Raw genomic sequence first — 21286 nt, 5'->3', positions numbered from 1 at the left:
TTCGGCTTCATCCTCGTCGTAAAAGCTAGCCGCCCTCGGTCCTTCGTCGGCTATAATCATGTTGTGTAAGATAATACACGTGTGCATGATGTCGACGGTATTTTTCACGTACCACAGCCGAGACGGGGCCTTCACAATGTTTAATCGGGCTTGAAGGACCCCAAAGGCTCTTTCGACGTCTTTCCGCGCGGATTCTTGACGCTGCGCAAAAAAGAACCAGTATCAGGTCTTGCGGGTTGCTGAGCGTCTTCACGAAAGTCGACCACCTTGGGTAGATACCATCGGCGAGATAGTAACTCATGTGGTATACATTTCCATTGACGGTGAATGTAGCGGCGAGTTGATCTAGTTGGTTGAGGAGGAAGGGCGGGGGTATTCGCTGCGACATATGCTTCATAAGCGGCACGATGTTGTTCGTAGTATTCTTATTCTTCGGGCTCCGCTTCCGCAATGAGATGAGTGAATTTCATTTGAGGTTTTGAGTGAGAGATGATTTGATGTGAAAAATGGATGATGAATGTGTGTATTTTTAGATGATTTGGGGGGGGGGGGAATAAAAAAAATCAAAAAATCAAAAAATCAAAAAAAAATACAGAAAAACGGGCAAAAAAACGGCCATTTTTTGGGATTGTGAATTTTTTTTGGTATTTTTTTGATTTTAACAAAAAATTAAAAAAAATAATTTTCCAACGGATATGCCGTTGGCCAATCAGAACGCGCCACGTCGCCTACTCGCTGGCACGGACGTGCTCGATGCATCGAGCACGTCCGTGCCAGCGGCGGACAGCGTCTCCGTGCCGCTGGCACAGACGGACGACGCGTCCCTGCTCGCCGATGTGGATGCTCTTATGATCATATCACATACAAACTTCAAGGTCTAAATAATTATTATTATTATAATACCACAATTTTTTAGCTTAATCATTGTATTTTTTAAAAAATATTTTTCAATTTCTCTATTTCTTATAATAACAGTACTACAGAATAGTATGACGTAGGAGTGCTGATTAAGTGTATTTAGTATACCTTTTTCACACAAAATTTTCTCATATTTATAACTTATTAGTGTATTAGGAATGGCAATTTTCATACTACCTTGTCAAATTTATGCACTAGGCATACAATTACACTCACAAGGGATATGTCACGTGCCCCTCCGTTAAATGACCTTTGTTTGTTATGTTATTATTGAATTAGTAATTTGTTATATAATTTGTATTTTTGATATCAGTTTTTTGTAATCTTATTGATTTCAGCATTGATCATACATTTGAGGAACGTGTTATGAACACGATCCCACAACCTCCTATTTTCGAGCGGTCATTATTATACATTCCTACTAATCATATAGCACATTGAAGATTACAATTACAAAAGTAATCCTCAACTAATTTTATAACAATTTAGTAGAGTAGTAGTATAAATCGAACTTTCAATATCAATTTATACACCAATCATACAATTAAAGATTGTATCACATGCATTAGGTGCCACAACCTATGTCATCAAGTGGCCCAATCCAGCACAAACGGGAAAGCCATTTTGGAGAAGTAGTCGAGCAGAAGTCGTCCCATAAGACACAAGACAAATGTCAAATAGAATCCTTAGGTGGTGTTCGGTTTCCAAGATAAAATAATATCAAGATACAATCTAGGATTGAGTTGTAAGATTATTTTAGTCATTGGGGTTTAGGTATGACTAATTATCTCATTATTATCCATCTATAATTGAGTTGTGGGGGTTGAATCTCATGAACCAAACACACTACAAATTTAATCTCAGATACAATCTTACAAACCGAACACCCCTTTAGTGAATCAAACCAAGGTAGTAGTCAATTGACGAAGACCAATGGCTGGCATGATATGCTTGGATGGTTTGAAAACCATTGTTCCCGGGGATCTTATAGGATGATTCTAAAAAAAGTACTCTAAACTAGTATATCGCATTTACACAGACAGTGGATTGGATAGTAGAGATTCTAACCATAGTCATACGGATCAAAAAAATACTCCCTCCGTCCCAATTCAACATATTGATTTCTTTTTGGCCGTTGTTTTATGAAGATGATAATACATAGTTAAAGTGAACAGAAAGTAAAGTAACTGTAAGGATTGAGAGCAATTTGTATGAAGTTGAAGAAGGTTGAGAGAGATGTGCGAAGAAAAATATTGTATATCGCTGGAGAGAAAAAACGAGCTACAATCAAGAAAGGAATAACTTGGGGAAGAACAGAACTAACCAATATTTAACCTAACAAATCTAACGGCTAGTTAGATCCAACGGCTACGACCTAATCTTCAAACTAACACTCCATCGGACGGCTGCTGAGTGTTGCTGAGTTTGTGATGCTCGATTGAGCTTCTCTTTTTCTTCCTTGATCTGTGCTGATGCAATTGAGCCATCAACCTACAAACCTCCACCTTGATTGCTCAGAATGCCATCAGTCCATCTTGCATACATTCACAAGCTTCATGCATAGCTCAAGCTTGTTTTTGGGCAACGGCTTTGTTAACATATCCGCTGGATTCTCAGCCGTGTCCACTTTGAATATCTTCACCTCACCCTCCTCTATCTTCTCTCGGATGAAGTGCAAACGCACATCTATGTGTTTGCTCCTTTCATGATACACCGGATGCTTAGCTAAACATATTGCACTTGTGTTATCACAACCAATAGCCACCGAGCTCTGAGTTATTCCAAAGTCATTTAGTATCCCTTTAAGCCAATAGCTCTCCTTGACAGCTGCTGCAAGAGCCATGAACTCGGCTTCTGTGGTGGACAAAGCAACCACAGCTTGAAGGCTACTCTTCCAACTTATAGCAGATCCAAAGAGTGTAAAAATGTAGCCTGATTGGGACCTTCGAGTGTCCATGTTCCCTGCATAATCAGAATCTGACCAGCCAACTAAAGGCTCATCTGCTAACTCCCTTGCACCATTAAACAGAATTCCCAAGTTGCTGGCCCCCTTCATATACTTCATCAACCATCTCAAGGCTGACCAATGTTCCCTCCCATGATTTGACATGTATCTAGAAGTTGCAGATACAGCCTGTGCAATGTCAGGCCTCGTGCTAATCATTGCATACATAGTACTCCTTATTATACTAGCATAGGGGATCTTCTGCATTTCTGCTGCATCTTCATCAGTTTTAGGCTCTTGATCCATTGATAGTTTATAATGCTGGCTCATTGGAACCGAAACTTCCTTTGCATTGTCGAGGCCAAACTTTCTCAACATCCTTAATACATAATCAGATTGAGTCAGCCAAATCTTCCTTTCTTCTCTATTTCTTATCAGTGTCATGCCCAAAATCCTTTTGGCTGGGCCAAGGTCCTTCATTTCAAATGCAGAGTTCAAATCATCTTTGACCTTTTGAACCTCCTTCATGCATGCTCCGGCTAGTAGCATGTCATCAACATAGAGCAATAAGAAAGCCACAACAACTCCACCAACCTTCTTGATGTAAACGCATTCATCATATCTGGAACTCACAAAACCAGTAGCAACCATGTGATCATCAAATTTCCTATGACACTGCCTCGAAGCTTGCTTTAATCCATATATGATCTTCTTAAGGAGACAAACCTTTCCCTTATTTTCTGGTTTGATAAAGCCCTCAGGCTGTTGCATGTAGATTGTCTCCCTAAGATCACCATGCAAGAAGGCGGTTTTTACATCAAGCTGCTCTAATTCCCAGCCTCTATTTGCCACAATAGCCAGCAATATTCTGATTGATGAGTGCTTTACCACCGGGCTGAAAACCTCATCAAAATCAATCCCTTGCTCTTGTGTAAAGCCCCTAGCCACCAATCTAGCTTTAAACCTTATCCCTTCATTTTCTGAAGCTTCAATCTTTTTCTTGAAGATCCATTTGCAGCTCACAACTCTCCTTCCATCCGGTTTCTCCACCAACACCCAAGTGCCATTTTTTAACAGAGATTCTATCTCTTCTATCATAGCTTGCATCCACCTTTCCCATTCCTTACTCTCCATGGCTTCATTGTAGGAGCAAGGCTCTGAATACTCAACTTCCTCCGCAACCAACAGAGCATAGAAAAGGAACTCAGCATCTGAATACTTAGCTGGCAGCCTGATAGTTCTCCTGGTTCTGTCCCTCGCAAGTCTCCAATTTCTCAGACTTGCTGGTGCTGGCTCTAGTTGTTGTGCATTTTCTCCATCTATCACTGGATCATTAGATGCTTCAGGAGTATCATTTAATGGTTCAAGCTCCACCTTAGTTGAAGGCTCCACCTCAATAGCTGAAGTGGAACTAGTGCTGCACTGTCACTGTTGTGTGTCTTCTCTTTGAATGGTAGATCATGCTCCCAAAAAATCACATCCCTGCTAATTACAATCTTACCATTCCCAGGCTCTATACACCAAAGCCTATATCCTTTAACACCTGGCTGATACCCGAGCATGACACACTTCAATGCCCGGGCTTCCAACTTGCCTTGCTTCACATGAGCAAAGGCTTTGCACCCAAAAGTTCTAAGTTCAAAGTAACCACCATAGCTCCCATACCATCTGAAATCAGGGGTCTCCCCATTCAGGCTAGAAGAAGGGCATTTATTCATAAGCTTGGCCGTGGTAGAAGCTGCCTCTGCCCAGAATCTTTTTCCCAATCCAGAAGCAAGAAGCATGCATCTAACTCTTTCCAACACTGTTCTATTGAACCTCTCGGCCACCCCATTTTATTGGGGGTTCAATGGCACCGTTCTATGCCTCTTGATGCCTTTAGACTTGCAATACTCATCAAACTCCTTAGATAGGTACTCAAGTCCATTGTCGGTTCTGAAACACTTCAAACATGTCCCTTTCTCTGCCTCTACTTCTGCACTCCACTCCTTAAATCGGCTGAAGGCTTCAGATTTCTCCTTCAATATGTACAGCCATAACTTTCTTGAGTAGTCATCGATTATACTCATGTAGTACCTGCCTTCTCCAATCGATCTCTCTTGAGCGGGTCCCCAAAGATCACTATGTGCATAATCTAGAGGTTGAGAGGATGAGTGAGTGCCTCTAGGATAGGGCAATTTCTTGGCCTTTCCCAGAACACACTCCTCACAAAATATGGTCTCATCATTGTCCGAACATCTCAGAACTCCCTTCTTCACCAATTCTTTCACACTCCCGGCTGATGGATGGCCCAATCTGGTATGCCACTGACTCAGTGTGCAAGATGTTACCATATGTGCTTCCCCAGATCTCTTGTTACAGATCAATGCAGTCATATTGTAAAGACTTCCTCTCCTTTTTGCTCTCATGAGTATTTTTCCATCTTTACACACCTCCATCCTTCCATTGGCAGACCTGAATGAACACCCTTTTCTTTCCAGGAATCCTAGTGATATTAGGTTCCGTTTTACATCAGGAATATACCTTACGCCGCTTAGAACAATTGAAGCCTTTGTATCATCAGATTTCAACCTTACTGAGCCAATCCCCTGGATCGAACATACCTGATTATTTCCCAAAATGACTGAACCAGTGGCTTCTCCTATCTCCTCAAACCACTCAATGTTTGGACACATGTGGAAGCTGCAACCGGAGTCCATGATCCAAGACCCCAGAACTCGATCATCAACAACGTTTAGAACCTCATTGATCTCCTCATCTTCTACCCCCTCAGCCGAGTTGACCGCTTTTCCTTCACTCTCTTGCTTCCTCTTCCATGCGAAGCAATCTTTCTTCAAGTGGCCCGGCTTCTTACACCAATGGCAGGAGCGGGTTTCCTTCTGCCTTGGAGAAGCGTTCTTGAAGAATTCTTGAGGCTTCTTGAATGGTTTCTTCGGCTTGAACTTTCTTACAGTGAGGCTCTCTGCATTTGATGCCGCGGCCTTCAACTCACCCTTTTGAAGCTCATTTGCTCTTAAAGCCGTCTGAACTTCAAGCAATGTAATAGTTTTGTCCCGTCCATACAAGAAAGCATCACGAAACTGATCATAGGAATGCGGCAGGGCATTGAGCAACAAGATCGCCTTGTCTTCATCACCTATCGATACATCGATATTTTCCAAATCATCAACCGCTTTATCGAACTCTTCTAATTGCTCCAAAACCCCAGTTCCCTCCAAGAACCTATATGAGTAGAGGCGCTGTTTCATAAACAGCCGGTTCGCGAGAGACTTCGTGAGATAAAGATCTTCCAACCGAGTCATCATATTCGCCGCGGTCTTCTCCTTTGCCACTTCACGCAGCACTTTATCACCGAGACAAAGCACAATCGCACTGTGCGCTTTTGCCTCGATCTCAGCCTTCTTGGCCATGGCCTTTTCATCTAAGACCTCCTTCCCTTTCTCATCCTTATCGACGACCGCAAGCTCCGATGCCAGGCCTTGCTGGATCAACATGGCTCGCATCTTCATTCTCCAGAGGGCAAAATCATTCTTGCCCGTGAACTTTTCCGCCTCAAACCTAGAGGCCATCAATCTTCGCGGATTCGCTTCCAAAGAGACGTAAAATCAGCTCAAACTCAAGAACTTCACTTCGACTTCCCACAGACGGCGCCAATTTGTAAGGATTGAGAGCAATTTGTATGAAGTTGAAGAAGGTTGAGAGAGATGTGCGAAGAAAAATATTGTATATCGCTGGAGAGAAAAAAACGAGCTACAATCAAGAAAGGAAAAACTTGGGGAAGAACAGAACTAACCACTATTTAACCTAACAAATCTAACGGCTAGTTAGATCCAACGGCTACGACCTAATCTTCAAACTAACACTCCATCGGACGGCTGCTGAGTGTTGCTGAGTTTGTGATGCTCGATTGAGCTTCTCTTTTTCTTCCTTGATCTGTGCTGATGCAATTGAGCCATTAACCTACAGTAACAGAGAATAATATATCCTTTCTCTTACTTTACTTTCTCTCTACTTTAACTATTTATTATCATTTTCCCCAAATACATGACGAAAAGCAGTCAATCACTTGAAATAGGATGGGGAGAGTACTTTTTATGTTGATCTTTATAGACGATGGCTTGCAACTTTTGTCAATCCACCATTCGAACCACAAAAGCAGAGACCTCATTCCAAGCATTCCCAAGCCAAAAGCAAAAACCTCAATGTGGAAATATTGTTCCCAATATGATAGAAATGGCGAAGGGGGCAAATCCCCAAAACACGTTATCACTGGAGACTAATATTACCCTCACCTAGAGACCAATGAATGAAGACATGCATACCACATCAAATACGACACATACAATACTCAATAAGACTATCATGACCATATCAAGCAACTCAATAAGCACGACAAGGATAAAAACAATACAGTGAATTGTGGCCAAAACGAGTCCCAAGCAAAGAGCCTCTACCCAGTGACGGACCCAGATTTTTCGGTGGGGGAGAGGGGCGAATTTGAGGTATTTTATGGTTTTGATCCCGTCGAAAGCATATATATCGTGATAAGAAACTGCGAAAGATATGAGTATGTAATGCCATAAAAAGAGTAGAAGATAAGTGACAAAACAAAAGATATGTACGATTGCGACCGTTAAAAGTATCGTCAATATAGATAAAGAAGTTAGTGACACTACCTAAGCATATAATTTGTGAATAATAAAAAACTTAAAAAAAATAGATTTCATAGAAAGAAACACACACACACACACACATATATATATAGGGGTGCATTATAATGATAACCCCAATTTCCGTAATAACCCTATAACTAAATCTGGACCACACATTTTTAAAATCACATGGTCTAGATTCAAACTTAGATTTACTTCATAAAAAAAGCGAGGGGGTAAATATGTCATTTCGCTCATGATAAAATTTACGTATCCAAATTTCACTCATTTAATTTCTGAATTTCGCTCATTTTATCATTTTATCAGTCAGTCAAAAGTATCATTTTATCAACTCAGAGTATCATTCTATCCGGCAAACTATCATTCTATGCAATAAACCTAACATATATCATTTTATCATTTTATCAGTCAGTCAAAAGTATCATTTTATCAACTCAAAGTATCATTCTATCCGGCAAAACTATCATTCTATGAAATAAACCTATCATTTTATCACAAAGCAGTAAACGTATCATTTTATCAACTCAGAGTATCATTTTTATAAGGTTACTGTCATTTTATCCGCTTAGATTATCATTTTATCAGGTAAAAGTATCATTTTATTAAACAAAAATGTCATTTTATACACCAAAAATACCTATAATTCTATCGGCTGAAAGTATCATTCTATCCGGTAAAACTATCATTTTATGCACTAAACCTAACATTTATAAGCTAAAAGTATCATTTTATCAACTCAGAGTATCATTCTATCCGGAAAAACTATCATTCTATGCAATAAACCTAACATTTATCATTTTATCATTTTATCAGTCAAATCAGAGTATCATTCTATCCGGCAAAACTATCATTCTATGCAATAAACCTATCATTTTATCATAAAGCAGTAAACGTATCATTTTATCAACTCAGAGTATCATTTTTATAAGGTTACTGTCATTTTATCCGCTTAGATTATCATTTTATCAGGTAAAAGTATCATTTTATTAAACAAAAATGTCATTTTATACATCAAAAATACCTATCATTCTATCGGCTGAAAGTATCATTCTACCCGGCAAAACTATCATTCTATCGGCTGAAAGTATCATTCTATCCGGTAAAACTATCATTTTATGCACTAAACCTAACATTTATAAGCTAAAAGTATCATTTTATCAACTCAGAGTATCATTCTACCCGGAAAAACTATCATTATATGCAATAAACCTAACATATATCATTTTATCAGTCAGTCAAAAGTATCATTTTATCAACTCAGAGTATCATTCTATCCGGCAAAACTATCATTCTATGCAATAAACCTATCATTTTATCAGTCAGTCAAAAGTATCATTTTATCAACTCAGAGTATCATTCTATCCGGCAAAACTATCATTCTATGCAATAAACCTATCATTTTATCATTTTACGTGATATTTGGCGAAATTCAGAAATTAAATGAGGGAAATGACATATTATCATTTTATCAACTCAGAGTATCATTCTATCCGGCAAAACTATCATTCTATGCAATAAACCTAACATATATCATTTTACGTGATATTTGGCGAAATTCAGAAATTAAGAGCATCTCCAGTAAGACTGGACGTCAAATAGCCCTCACATAGCCTTCACACTGCCACATAATCAGCACTACAATTCTCCTGCCACATCAGCTTGCCACATCAACTAGACATCAAATAGCCCTCACATAGCCTTCACACTACATATCCACATCACTAATAACAATTATATAATTTAATTTACAATCGTATCAACATACGGAATTTAATTTACGAGACAAATACATTTAAAAGAATAATACTATTAAAATTTCAAAAGGTACAATAATTTAAAAAAATTACATTTAAAAAAATTACATTTAAAAAAATTACATAAATTTACATAAAAACAAACGCCTTGCAATCCTCCGCGCCCACAACTCTTCAACTAAATCCTTTTGGAGTCGAATATGAGCCTCCGTCTGACGCATGTCGGCATGTGCTTTCAAAGCGTATATATAGTGTTTTCAAAAGAAAAAAAATAAAAAATAAAATCTGACGCTGGTTTGACGCCGATCCGGGACCCACAATGGCGCCGTGAGGATCGGCGTCGGAACCGGCGTCATCGCGCGAATCGGCATGGCCACGCCGATTTTTACGCCGATTTCGCCGACGCCGGTTCCAATGGTTCGGCGTCAGAACCGGCGTCGGCGAAAAATCGGCGTCGCGATTTTGACGCCGGCATTGGAGATGCTCTAAATGAGGGAAATGACATATTTACCCTCGCGCTTTTTTTATGAAGTAAATCTAAGTTTGAATCTCAACCACAAGATTAGAAAATATGTGTGGTTCAGATTTGGTTATAGGGTTATTACGTGATTTAGGGGTTATAATATGATCACAACTCTCTCTCTCTCTCTCTCTCTCTCTCTCTCTATATATATATAGGGTTTTGATCTATGCAAAACTAGATTTAAATACAGAAACGCAGAACAATATCATAATTAGGGCACTTTTAGGTCATAATTAGGTAATTTGTAGGTCATGCTAACAAAGTATGACCTAAAACGATCTTAGTATGACATTAAATCCAAATATTATAATATGACCTAAAATTGCTTAATTATGACCTTCCGTGTTTTTGGTTAATTATTGACCATTAGATCATCTAATCCTAGGGCTGAGATTTGGTCTGCATTTCTGGATTTAAACACATACTTATTTTGATCATCTCCCTATATATATATATATATATATATATATATATATATTAGGTTGAGATTTTTGGGCCTAACTGAGAATTGAGATGCAATCTCAGCCACCCATTTACAATTTTCGTGCGATGTCAACAGCGTGTAGTTTATGTCAACAAGGGGGTATTTTTGTCATTTCAGTTCTAAAATGTTTAAATGATATTAAAAAACATCTGTAAAACTCTCGAACGTTTCTCTCCCAAGTTTCTTATACAATTCTGCATCTTCTCTTCTAATCTAGACTTCGTTCAGTTTTCTACATCAATTAATTTCCAAAAATGAGGATCGAAGAAATTATTGAAGCTGAAGCGCCGATTGTAGCCAGAAAAAGGCATTCCAAATCGGCGGTCGTTGAAGCGACTTCTTCAGCTTAAGAAATTGATTCAAATTTTAAGTATATTGCTTCGATTTTAGTGTATTAAAACACATCTGGATTTGTTTTTTTTATGAATTCGATTTCTGCTGTTTTTTTTTGTTGATTAGCGATGGTAGAATCGGAAGAGATGGAAATGAACAATGCTGCTGGAAAAAACGGAAGAGAACAAGCATCTTCTTCCAGTTAAGGATTTGTTTAAATTTTAAGATTATTGACATTTCATACAATAGTTATTGACATAGTTATGATAATATACTTGTGTTTTCTATAAACGGCATATACTTGTCGTTGAGATAATTTTGTATACTGTGACATAGTGTAAGTTTGTTTGGATTGTTGTTGACATTATAAATTTAACAATTGATATAAAAGTAAAAAGATAATTGTGCTTGCTTTAACCAGGATATACTTGTTATTGACATAGTGTATACTTATTAGAATCGTTGTTGACATAGTCAAATTGACATTCAGCCTCTGCTGATAGGGAGCGGGCTAGTTTTGGGGCTGGCGCCGTCTTTCGAGTACACATTTTTGGTGTATGCTTCTCCAGTTGGAAACTATTTCAAGGTTGTGTTTACATTTTCAATTTTAATTCGGTTGAATCAAGCTGATATTAAGGATTTTGTGGATAAGGTTTAATTGTTGTGGTTTGCAGGAAGGGACTGCGCCGATCAGCTTGTACGTTGAGGATGAGTTCCATCGCGCTGGCCGCGGTGGTTTTAGAGGTGTGAAGAGCGTCACGAATTATGCGCCGGTATGTAAGTGTTGCATCTTTCTGCCAACTGTTTGATGAAAGTTCTAAATGAAGTTGGCTACTGAAAGTTCGTCAAAGTGTTTTTATTTTTTTATTTTTATGATTTTGATATCAATTAATTTTGTCCTGCTTGTAAAAACATGTTTCTCAGTATGAAATATCGGAATAATGTTTTTGATGCATGACTAAATTTAATAAATTTACAAAGTTCATTTGATATTTAACAGTAGTAAATAAATTATAGGTGAGGTCATGAACTGCTAGTAATCATGGAGAGCAAGAACTACCAAGCAAGCCACTATGCCACTCAGGGCGATGAGCAGACGTTGCTCCAGCGTCTGCATCAAGAGCTTTACAATCTCAAGTTTCTAATCGTCGTGGATGATAATGCTTGGGATCGGATCGCGCACGCCTTGCCAGATAAGGAGAACGACAGCCGGATTCTTCTCACCACTAGGCTTCGGGAGGTCACTGATAAAAATTCTGAAAAATCTAGTTTACTTCATGAGATGCAGCCGCTCGGGCTGGAGCACAACTGGCAGTTCCTCTGTTATCTTACCTTCGGTGGTATGCTGAAAAATGATAATGATGATGTTACATTGCTCTGCCCTCCTCACTTGAAGGAAATTGGAAGATCAATCGCCGAGAAATGTAAAGGTCTTCCTCTGTCACTGGTTGTGGTTGGTGGTCTTCTCATTCAGGAGACAGAAAAGATTGATTTCTGGAAAAGGATAGAAGAAGATACTGCTGATGCTGCTGCAATGGGGGAGGGTTCCTACTTGGAGATCTTGGTACTCAGCTACCTTTACTTGCCCGCTAGACTTCAAGGTTGTTTCCTTTACCTGGGTGCATTCCCGAAAGATTGTGAGATACGTGCCTCTAAACTCATCAAACTTTGGGTTGGTGAAGGCTTCTTTCTAAAACCTGCACTACCCACATAAACCATGGACAACTATTGTGGTTTCTGACTTTTGAACTTAGGAGTATGTAATATATATGAAATGGCAATTAGTTCAACAACTTGTATTGAAATGTCAACAACGCAAAAACAATTCTTATAATTTAAAAAGAACAACTATTTTGTCTTAATTTTTTTATTTGAAACAAGTTCTGGTATCATGATCATGCAATACATGTCAATAGCTTTCGTATCAAATATCAACAACTTATATAAAAATATCAACAGCTTGTATATCAAATGTCAAGAACTTGTCAACAATTTGTATATAGTGTCAACAACTCAAAAACAATTCTTGTAATTTAAAAATAACAACTATTTTATCTTCAATTTTTATTTGACACAAGTTTTGGCATCATGATCATACAACACATGTCAATAGCCTGCATATCAAATGTTAACAACTTATAGCAAAATGTCAACGGCTTGTTAACAACTTGTATATAATGTCAACAACTCAAAAACAATTCTTGTAATTAAAAGATAATAACTATTTTATCTTAATTTTTTTAATTGACACAAGTTCTGGCATCATGTTCATACAATATATGTCAATAGCATGCATATCAAATGTCAACAACTTATAGCAAAATGTCAACAGCATGTTAATAGCCTGTATATAAAATATCAACAGCTTGTCAACGACTTGTATAAAGTGTCAACAACTCAAAAACAATATCAATAGCGAGATTATCAAATGTCAACAACTCTATTAAAATGTCAACAACTAAAAAATAACACTTATAATTCACATATCAATAGCGAGAATATCAAATGTCAACAACTCTATCAAATTCAGAAACATCGCAGAGCTTCCACCAACATACACAAAATTTATTAGTCAATTAAAAAATCTAACAATTTCGACATGAGGATTCAATATCTCACAAATCTTATTGTTCCAATTTTTAGATCTACAAATTCCAATTAAGGAAAAATGAGTAAAATCGCAGATCTCACTAGAAAATCCAACAAAAAGTAGAAATCAATGTTGTCTGCGAGGAGCTCGGGATCCATCTTGAAATCGGGCAAAACGTCGCTCTTGTCGATTCCGCGGAAGAGATCGTCGAAATCAATACTGCCGAACAGATTGATGTTGGAGAAATAGGGGAACTCGGCAGTGTCGATCGAGAAGCCTTCCATTTCGCCTTCCAATTCGGAGGCGCAACAATGGCAGCGGCGGTGGAGGAGGATGTGGAGTCGTGCGACAGCTGCGAAGATGAAGTGCGGCGGAGATGAGGAGCGGCGGTGGTTGACGAGGAGGAGATTTTTTGAGTGAAATTGGGAAAATTATTGATGGCAAATAAGATAAAACATGAAATTACCATTCTGCCCTTTCATAATAAATTAATCTAAAAATATTTTTTTGTGGCAAAATCTGGACCACTCATTTAATAAAAATGAGTGGCTAATGTTGCATCTCATTTCTCAATTAGCCTAAAAAATCTCAATTGATCATGGACCTATATATATATAGGGGTGTGTTAAGGTCGTTCGCAGCTTTTCAGTCCAAGCTTCTTTTTAATCACAACCCTTGGATCCTTGAATTGGATGGTTGTGATGATCTGCATTATTACACTATAATGGTGCATTATTAGTCGATGTGCATTATTCAACTGAAAATCTGCATTATTACACTATAATGGTACATTATTAGTCGGTGTGCATTATTCAACTAAAAATCTGCATTATTAAATGACACGTGGCATCAATCTAACCGTCGGATGACAAAATCGTGGGGCTGAGATTAAAAAGAACAATAGAACAAAAAGATACAAAAAGGAAAAGAATACATCCATATATATATATATGGGTGCGTTATAATGATAACTCCAATTTGTGTGATAACCCTATAACTAAATCTCCACCACACATTTTAAAAATATGTGGTCTGGATTTAATCTAACAAAACTATAATTTTATCAAATAAAACTATCATATTTCGGATATATTAAGGGCAAAATTGTCATTTCGTTATAAAATTGGGCGGGTAAGAAGAAAACGTGAATCAAACGCTGCATTCAATTTATCTCACACTCAAACCCTCCGAATCGCATTTCAAACCCTTGCTTCTTCAGTTTCGAAGGAAAAATCATCCAAATTATGGAATATGTCGAGGGAAAACGCTCAAGCATCATCGAAAGAAGGCTGAATGAGGTTTATTACTTATTTCACTTTTGTTTTTGCTCGATTTTATCATTTTACCAGAGATTCTCGTTTTTTTAGATTCTATAGTTTTTTAGTGTAGACTTAGAGTTACATATGACAGCATGATGAATTTACTTCATACTTGGTTTTGTATCATCAATTCATACCTTAATTCATGATGAATTATTGTTTTAAATTATAAAATGATAGTTTCATGGGATAAAATGATAGTTTCAAATGATAAAATGATAACAGGGATAGAAATCAGCTGCTTCTACTAATGTATTGAATTTCATACCAATCATTGGCTTCAAAGCATCATCACAAACAGGAATGTACATACCTACAAATCAGTAAAACTATCATTTTATCAACTTAGAGTATCATTCTATCCGGCAAAACTATCATTTTATCAACTCAGAGTATCATTCTATCTGGAAAAACTATCATTTTATCAAGTCAGAGTATCATTCTATCCGGCAAAACTATCATTTTATCAACTCAGAGTATCATTCTATCCAGCAAAACTATCATTTTATCAACTCGGGGTATCATTCTATCCGGCAAAACAATCATTTTATCAACTCGGAGTATCATTCTATCCGGCAAAACTATCATTGTATGCAGTAAACCTAACATTTATAAGCCAAAAGTATCATGTTAACACATAATTGGCAATGCATAATATAATTACATAATATCATGAACTGATTTGTTGCCCAGTTTACGAATACCGAAACCAACTGAACAAGCATAATGTTCATAGAAATCAACTGCTTCTACTAATGTATTGAATTTCATACCAATCATTGGCTTCAAAGCTTCATCACAAACAGGAATGTACATACCTACAAATTAGTAAAGCTATCATTTTATCAACTCAGAGTAACATTCTATCCGGAAAAACTATCATTTTGTCAACTCCGAGTATCATTCTATCCAGCAAAACTATCATTTTATCAACTCAGAGTATCATTCTATCCGGCAAAACTATCATTTTGTCATTTTATAGGTCAGAAGTATCATTTTATCTGCTGCGAATATCATTTTATCATTTTATCAGTTTATTGGCATATTATATGCTGCGAGTATCATTTTATCATTTTGTCACAATTCACAATTATGCGAGAAATATGGAAACAAAATCTGGAGATTATGGAATAATGAACCAAATCGGAAGAAAATCTGGAAACAAAATCGATGAGAAGAGGAATATGGAAACAAAATCGCTGAGAAGAGGAGAGAATCGAACTGAGAGAGAATGAAAGAATGGAGCGAAATTCAGAAATTAAATGAGAGAAATGACATATTTACCCCTATGCCTTTTTTATGAAGTAAATCTAAGTTTGAATCTCAACCACAAAATTAGAAAATATGTGTGGTTCATATTTAGTTATAGGGTTATTACGTGATTTGAGGGTTATTATATGATCACATTTCTATATATATATATATAATGTAATCACAAAATATAAATAGAGAAAAAGAAAAAAAATACTCCTACAAAATATTAAACATTAGTAAACTACATTCCATACCATTCCCTGGACCTCACTTTACCATGCCCAATTTGTTTACCACTTGCATTGATAGACTTGATATTAATTACTAAATGCACATAGGAATAGGTATTATAAGTTCAATTTGGCTCCCCATCTACCATGTAGGCATGTAGCTTCACCAAAATTTGAATCCGAAAGCAGTCATCATCTCAGGATATTTTGTAACGGCGGATCCAGAAATTAATTATTTGTGATTGGATACTTACATAAATAATTATTTTCCTTGATATTGCACTTTACGACTACAATATAATAATATTAAATTTATTAATTAAATGCAGCAGTTTTGAATTTACAAGGACCAACCAACAACCTTTAGCTATGAAAGCCAGCTCTTATAAAAAAGAAAAGTTTGCACCAAATTCATTCATTCATTCAATTATGATACTCCAATTTCTCAATTTCGGCGGCGGCGGCGGCGGCCTCCGCTTCCCCAACCTTCCAAGCCCCAAAAATGCCCCTTCCGCCAAAACAACTCCCATCTCCTCCTCCTCTTCTTCAATCCGCTGCGTCTCTCAACTCACCGGCAACGGCCTCCCCGCCCACGACATCGCCGCTATTTTGCACAACAAAGTTCGTCTCCTTTGCTTATATCTTGGGTTTTGTTTGTCTTTTTATTTTTTGCAGTTTTGAAAGGCTCTGCCTTTGTTCTTTTCAGGTTCTTGTATCAGCAGTTGCATCTGCAGCAGTTGGGCAGCTCCTCAAACCGTTTGCTTCCACCGTTTTGTACGGCAAGAAATTTGATTTGAAGACTGCTTTATCATCTGGAGGCTTCCCTTCTACACATTCTTCTGTAATTTCACTTTCTTTTTTATTTAATTGATTGGATTTCTATTAGTTTATTACTAGTTGGTTTGATCTAACTAGCCTTTTTTTTTAAATTGAATTCGAAATTCCAGTCTGTTGTGGCGACGGCAACTTGTCTTGGCATGGAGAGGTAGTTGTTGTTTGTTAAAGATTCAGTTTTTATCTTCATTTTTTGTTGAAATTGGTTCTTGATCAACTTTTTATAAATTGATTTGCAGAGGCTTTAGGGATGCACTTTTTGGTTTAGCTGTAATTTATGCTGGCCTTATAATGTATGATGCACAGGTTTGTTTGCAAAGCTCGCTACTTTCTATGTCCATTGATGCCAAAACTGGACCTAACTGAAATGCTGATATTGAAGCTTTGTGAAATCATAACTTTGAAATCTTGAAATGGTGATGTTTTGTGGCCGTAAAGATGGTATCTTGTACGTGAAATGAGGATGCTTAATAGCCTTAATGATAGTAGTATCTTTCGTGTGAACTGCTGGTTCGCTTTTTCTAAGTAATGAGGAAGAGGATGGAAATATGAAAATGGAAGATTATTTCTTTTTTGAGAGGAATGGACCACTACTGTATTCTTTTGTTGAGTTGGGCAGGTTAGTTGGAAATTAGGTGTGGAGTATAATAAAACAGATCGGCTCTTTTTTATTTTCGTAGTGCTACTGTGTGGTCCTCAGTTCTGTGTTCTAGCTTACTCCTTATCTCTGAATGTTGGACCTGGATAAGCCTAACTTCCTGTCTATGTCAATTAATCATCAATCCACCAACGAGATGCTCGTTTAGCAAAGTACGGATGCCAAGAATGCACATCCATGCGTGGCCCTTTGGGTTGTCGGGGAAACTGTAGGTTAGATCATTGTATTCTCCTTTTGTATGAGGGTCTGTGGATTGTGACTGTATATGGAGGCAACTTTTAGATGCAAAAGGGGTGATTGCGCGTCTTAAACATAAGATGTTTTCCCAAATTCTACTTTTGCACATGAACTGAAAATTATGCCTCAAAATGCAAGAACTTTCAATTGTTTTCATTTTCACATGGTTGTCAATTGCCTCCGAAGTATTGTTGAGGTGCGAGAAGTACCTATATGGCTTCAACGGCCTATGTACTAAGCGTTTTAGGTTGGTGTCTATGCAACTGCAAAACTGATATGTTCCCCTCAATTCATCAAAAAAAATTTAGCCAACTGTAAAACATTTCTGTGTAATGTTGATTTTATGCACAAGTCCCTCAGATGTTTGTATTGCTATCATATGCAGCAATTATCATTGTTTGTTTTGTGAAAGCGTGCAACTTCAGCTTCATGATTTTAACTGCAGGGAGTTAGAAGGGAGGTTGGATCTCATGCTAAACTGCTGAACAAAGTGGTGCCAAGAAGCAGATTCTACACGCCTTCCTCCACGGACGATGCAGATGGTGTAGTAAATTCGTATTGCAGAGACTCATCTTCGGACTTAGAGATCACTGATCCTGTTCTTTCAGAGGAGTATACCTCGTTGCAGAAAAAGCAAACGAGTTCTCTGTTGCTCGAGCCTGATAAGCGGAGGCGTGTAAGATCCTCGGGCGTAGTACCTGATGGGAAATCAGAAATTGTAGCATCTTTGTTGAAGGAATCGGTCGGCCATACAGAGGTTGAAGTTGCTGCCGGAGCCTTCGTAGGTTTGGTAGTGAGCTTAGTAGTGTGCTCCTACTTATAGTACTTGTTGGTTTAAGTTACACCATTCATGTACCAATAACATACATATTACATTTAACTCAATAAAATGCTATGCTCTTTCTTATTGTATGGAAATTGATATTGTTCGGTTTATTCAGGGAATAAATAAAGAAACTTTTATATCCCTAGTTCATTTGTAATTTTGTATTGGTAGCTAAAATGTTAAAACTACTGTATAGTATCTGATGAAATAAAATAGCTTATCGAAAATGAAAGAGAGACAAGATTCGATAATCAGAACATCAAGAACTATCGCATTCAATACAACAAGGTGACAAAAGAAACATACATCAGAATAGATTAATTTTGTCTCTATTGGTGACCCTAATTTTTGCCTGCAATGGATAACCCGGATAAATGATCTGACTATTCTCTTGCCAAGAAATTAGAATCTTGCTCCTGATAAGGGCTCGAGCTCGACTCCAGCACTGAGTGGCTCAGAACCATTTCTTGTCAGTGCTCCCACGTTGCTTTTCCTCTGGTCTCTCGCTTGGGCTGGGAAGAGGTGAAGACACACGACAATCAGAATCAGGTGTTCGTGGCTCGTTATGAGAGGAGGACTCGTCGAATGAAAAGCTCTTGACTGGATTACATACTTTGGAAATCTTGTCAGCAAACGGGGGCTCAGAAGTTGCAGCAGGGGTCCCTGGGTCAGTTTTGTTCTCAGAGTCGGGGCAAATTCCCTCCGAGGCAGGTTCTTCTGGGAGAGCTCCACTTAGGCGTTGTTGTTCTTCAATAATCTTTTTTAAATACTTTCCTTGAGCTTCTATCCGCAACTGCAGCTGCCTCTGCACCTGTAAGGTTCTCTAACAGTCATATATCGCATAGACAATAAAAGAAACAAGCATCTTTCGCGAAATTCATTGCTCTACCTGTCCCCCAAATTAGTAAAATAACAATACCATGCATCTTAGTTCATTAGCTAAGAAGACTTCTAGTCCCACTAAAATTTCTTCTCTTTCAAATTGTTTTCCATAATGAAGTGTGAAATGAACATAAGTCACACAACAGGTCAGGAGCGTGATGTACGCAGCATCTATATGGAGCATATAGGAAGAAAAAAACTATGACAAAAATAAAAGTGTACCTCCAATTGCTCATGCAATCGCTTTTGAACCTCCATCTGCAGCTTCAGTGCTTCAGTTATTTGCATTCCCCTGTAACGAAAAAAAGAAGTTCCTCTAGTGAACTGTCATAATATATTCACCATTAAGGAAGATACATCAAACAATAAGAATAACTGAGTCTACATTAAATTGAAATACATTGTATGGAAATACCAGAAAAGGTAAAAAGGATATCAAATGAATAGTTTCCAAGTTATTGTAATGAGAAACTATAAATATGCTGTAATTGTTTGATGCACTTACGATGAACTATCTAAACCAGAAAACATGTCTCCAGAGTCTTTCTTTTCAGCTTTTGTCCCTTCGAAATCATAGCATATATGAGTAAATATATTAATCGACAAAAAATATAATTTCTGCAAAAAAGACCAAGGTATTATAGTTACTATCTGCACACATAAAGAAAACAGTCAAGAAAATACCTACCATCAGAGGAAGAATCTGGAAGATAGTTGGCAAGCCGGTATTTCTGTGGGAGATTTTAGATTAGTGCTACATACTAGACTGATGAACAACACTAGAAAAAGGGATCTGATGGTGTGTATACCTGTAAGTGACTTTTTACATGGTAAATTGTTAGCCCTTGAACCCCCATAACTCTAAGAACGCCTTTAGGAGTCGCCCCTGAAGGCAAGAACAAAATATCAGAATATGATTTCATCCAAACAGCTGTAAGGATGACAGAGTAAGACTATCCATTTAAGACATCCCTTTAAAATATAAAGATGTTCAACAATTTGGGATTCTAACAAAGTCTGTTCTAGGGCCAGTGAAAGTCACACGATAGTGCAATTCCTTACAGACTTACAGTATATCGTGACGTGATGTACGGCAACTCTCCTATCTTCCCCCTCAACCATTACATGCCAAAATAAAGTTCCTCCAGATTGATGGAACGATGTAGCTTCAGCTAGGCTAGCAACATATAGCTTCTTCTTATTCTCTTTTATTGGGTTACTCATCTGTTAATCTTTTCCTATTGTTACTAATCCATACTATTTCAGCCCCAATAGTAACTGCAAATGTGGCTTGGTCCAGAAACACTTACTATCTGGTCCACCGAGTTGTGCAACAGCATCAACAAACTGCTCATGAAGCTCATGGGTCCAACGAAGACGATGCTTCGATGCCAAATTGGTATTGCTGGTCACATTGCTACCTCCACCCATAGAATCCATCGTGCTCGTACCGCAGTCTAGCAGCTTAATTTGAACTACTGCATCTCCCAGACCTAAATTTGACCTAGAAAATACGAGCCAATAAACCCCCAAACTAACATGAAAAATACTGGTCAGCCACACACTAGAGCATGAGAAATCCCTTATTCGTAGCTTAAATCCCAAAACATGCACTAAAAATAGTTCTTATCATCGTTATCATGATGCCATTAACATGTTAATATGTAATCTATAGATTAAAGAGGAAAAATTAATATTGCTGCAATTAAAATAGTGTCAAAATGACAAAAGCACAGCTTCAATGTTGCAACTCCTCCAATAAATTAACCAGAATTTAGCATGTAGCATCAGAAATCAGAATTCAGAAAAAAATAATCGAGAGTCGA

At 37.6% G+C, this 21286-nt stretch overlaps 1 protein-coding gene and 1 pseudogene across 1 annotated transcript; one reads left to right on the top strand and one right to left on the bottom strand.

Annotated features, from left to right (window-relative positions):
• The first annotated feature begins 16402 nt into the window (after nt 1-16402).
• On the top strand, nt 16403-18670 carry LOC121787394. The gene is made up of 5 exons (XM_042186103.1): nt 16403-16644; nt 16730-16864; nt 16971-17008; nt 17097-17163; nt 18198-18670. The coding sequence occupies exons 1-5, from the start codon at nt 16453-16455 to the stop codon at nt 18573-18575; spliced, it is 810 nt and encodes a 269-aa protein (XP_042042037.1). The 5' UTR covers nt 16403-16452; the 3' UTR covers nt 18576-18670.
• Nucleotides 18671-18826: 156 nt separating this feature from the next.
• Nucleotides 18827-20958, bottom strand: LOC121787393 (annotated as a pseudogene).
• Nucleotides 20959-21286: the final 328 nt, after the last annotated feature.

This window comes from Salvia splendens, chromosome 22 (genome assembly GCF_004379255.2).
Source record: "Salvia splendens isolate huo1 chromosome 22, SspV2, whole genome shotgun sequence".
Lineage (NCBI taxonomy): Eukaryota > Viridiplantae > Streptophyta > Magnoliopsida > Lamiales > Lamiaceae > Salvia > Salvia splendens.
The sequence above is the reverse complement of the archived record's forward strand: the minus strand, read 5'-3'. Positions and strand labels throughout refer to the sequence as shown.

Bases quoted from the DNA above. Each gene is read 5' to 3' on its own strand.
- LOC121787394 (XM_042186103.1), top strand. From the start codon at position 16,453: ATGATACTCCAATTTCTCAATTTCGGCGGCGGCGGCGGCGGCCTCCGC. The intron at 16,645-16,729 runs GTTCGTCTCCTT...TGTTCTTTTCAG, and splicing joins CCGCTATTTTGCACAACAAA to GTTCTTGTATCAGCAGTTGC. The intron at 17,009-17,096 runs GTAGTTGTTGTT...ATTGATTTGCAG, and splicing joins ACTTGTCTTGGCATGGAGAG to AGGCTTTAGGGATGCACTTT.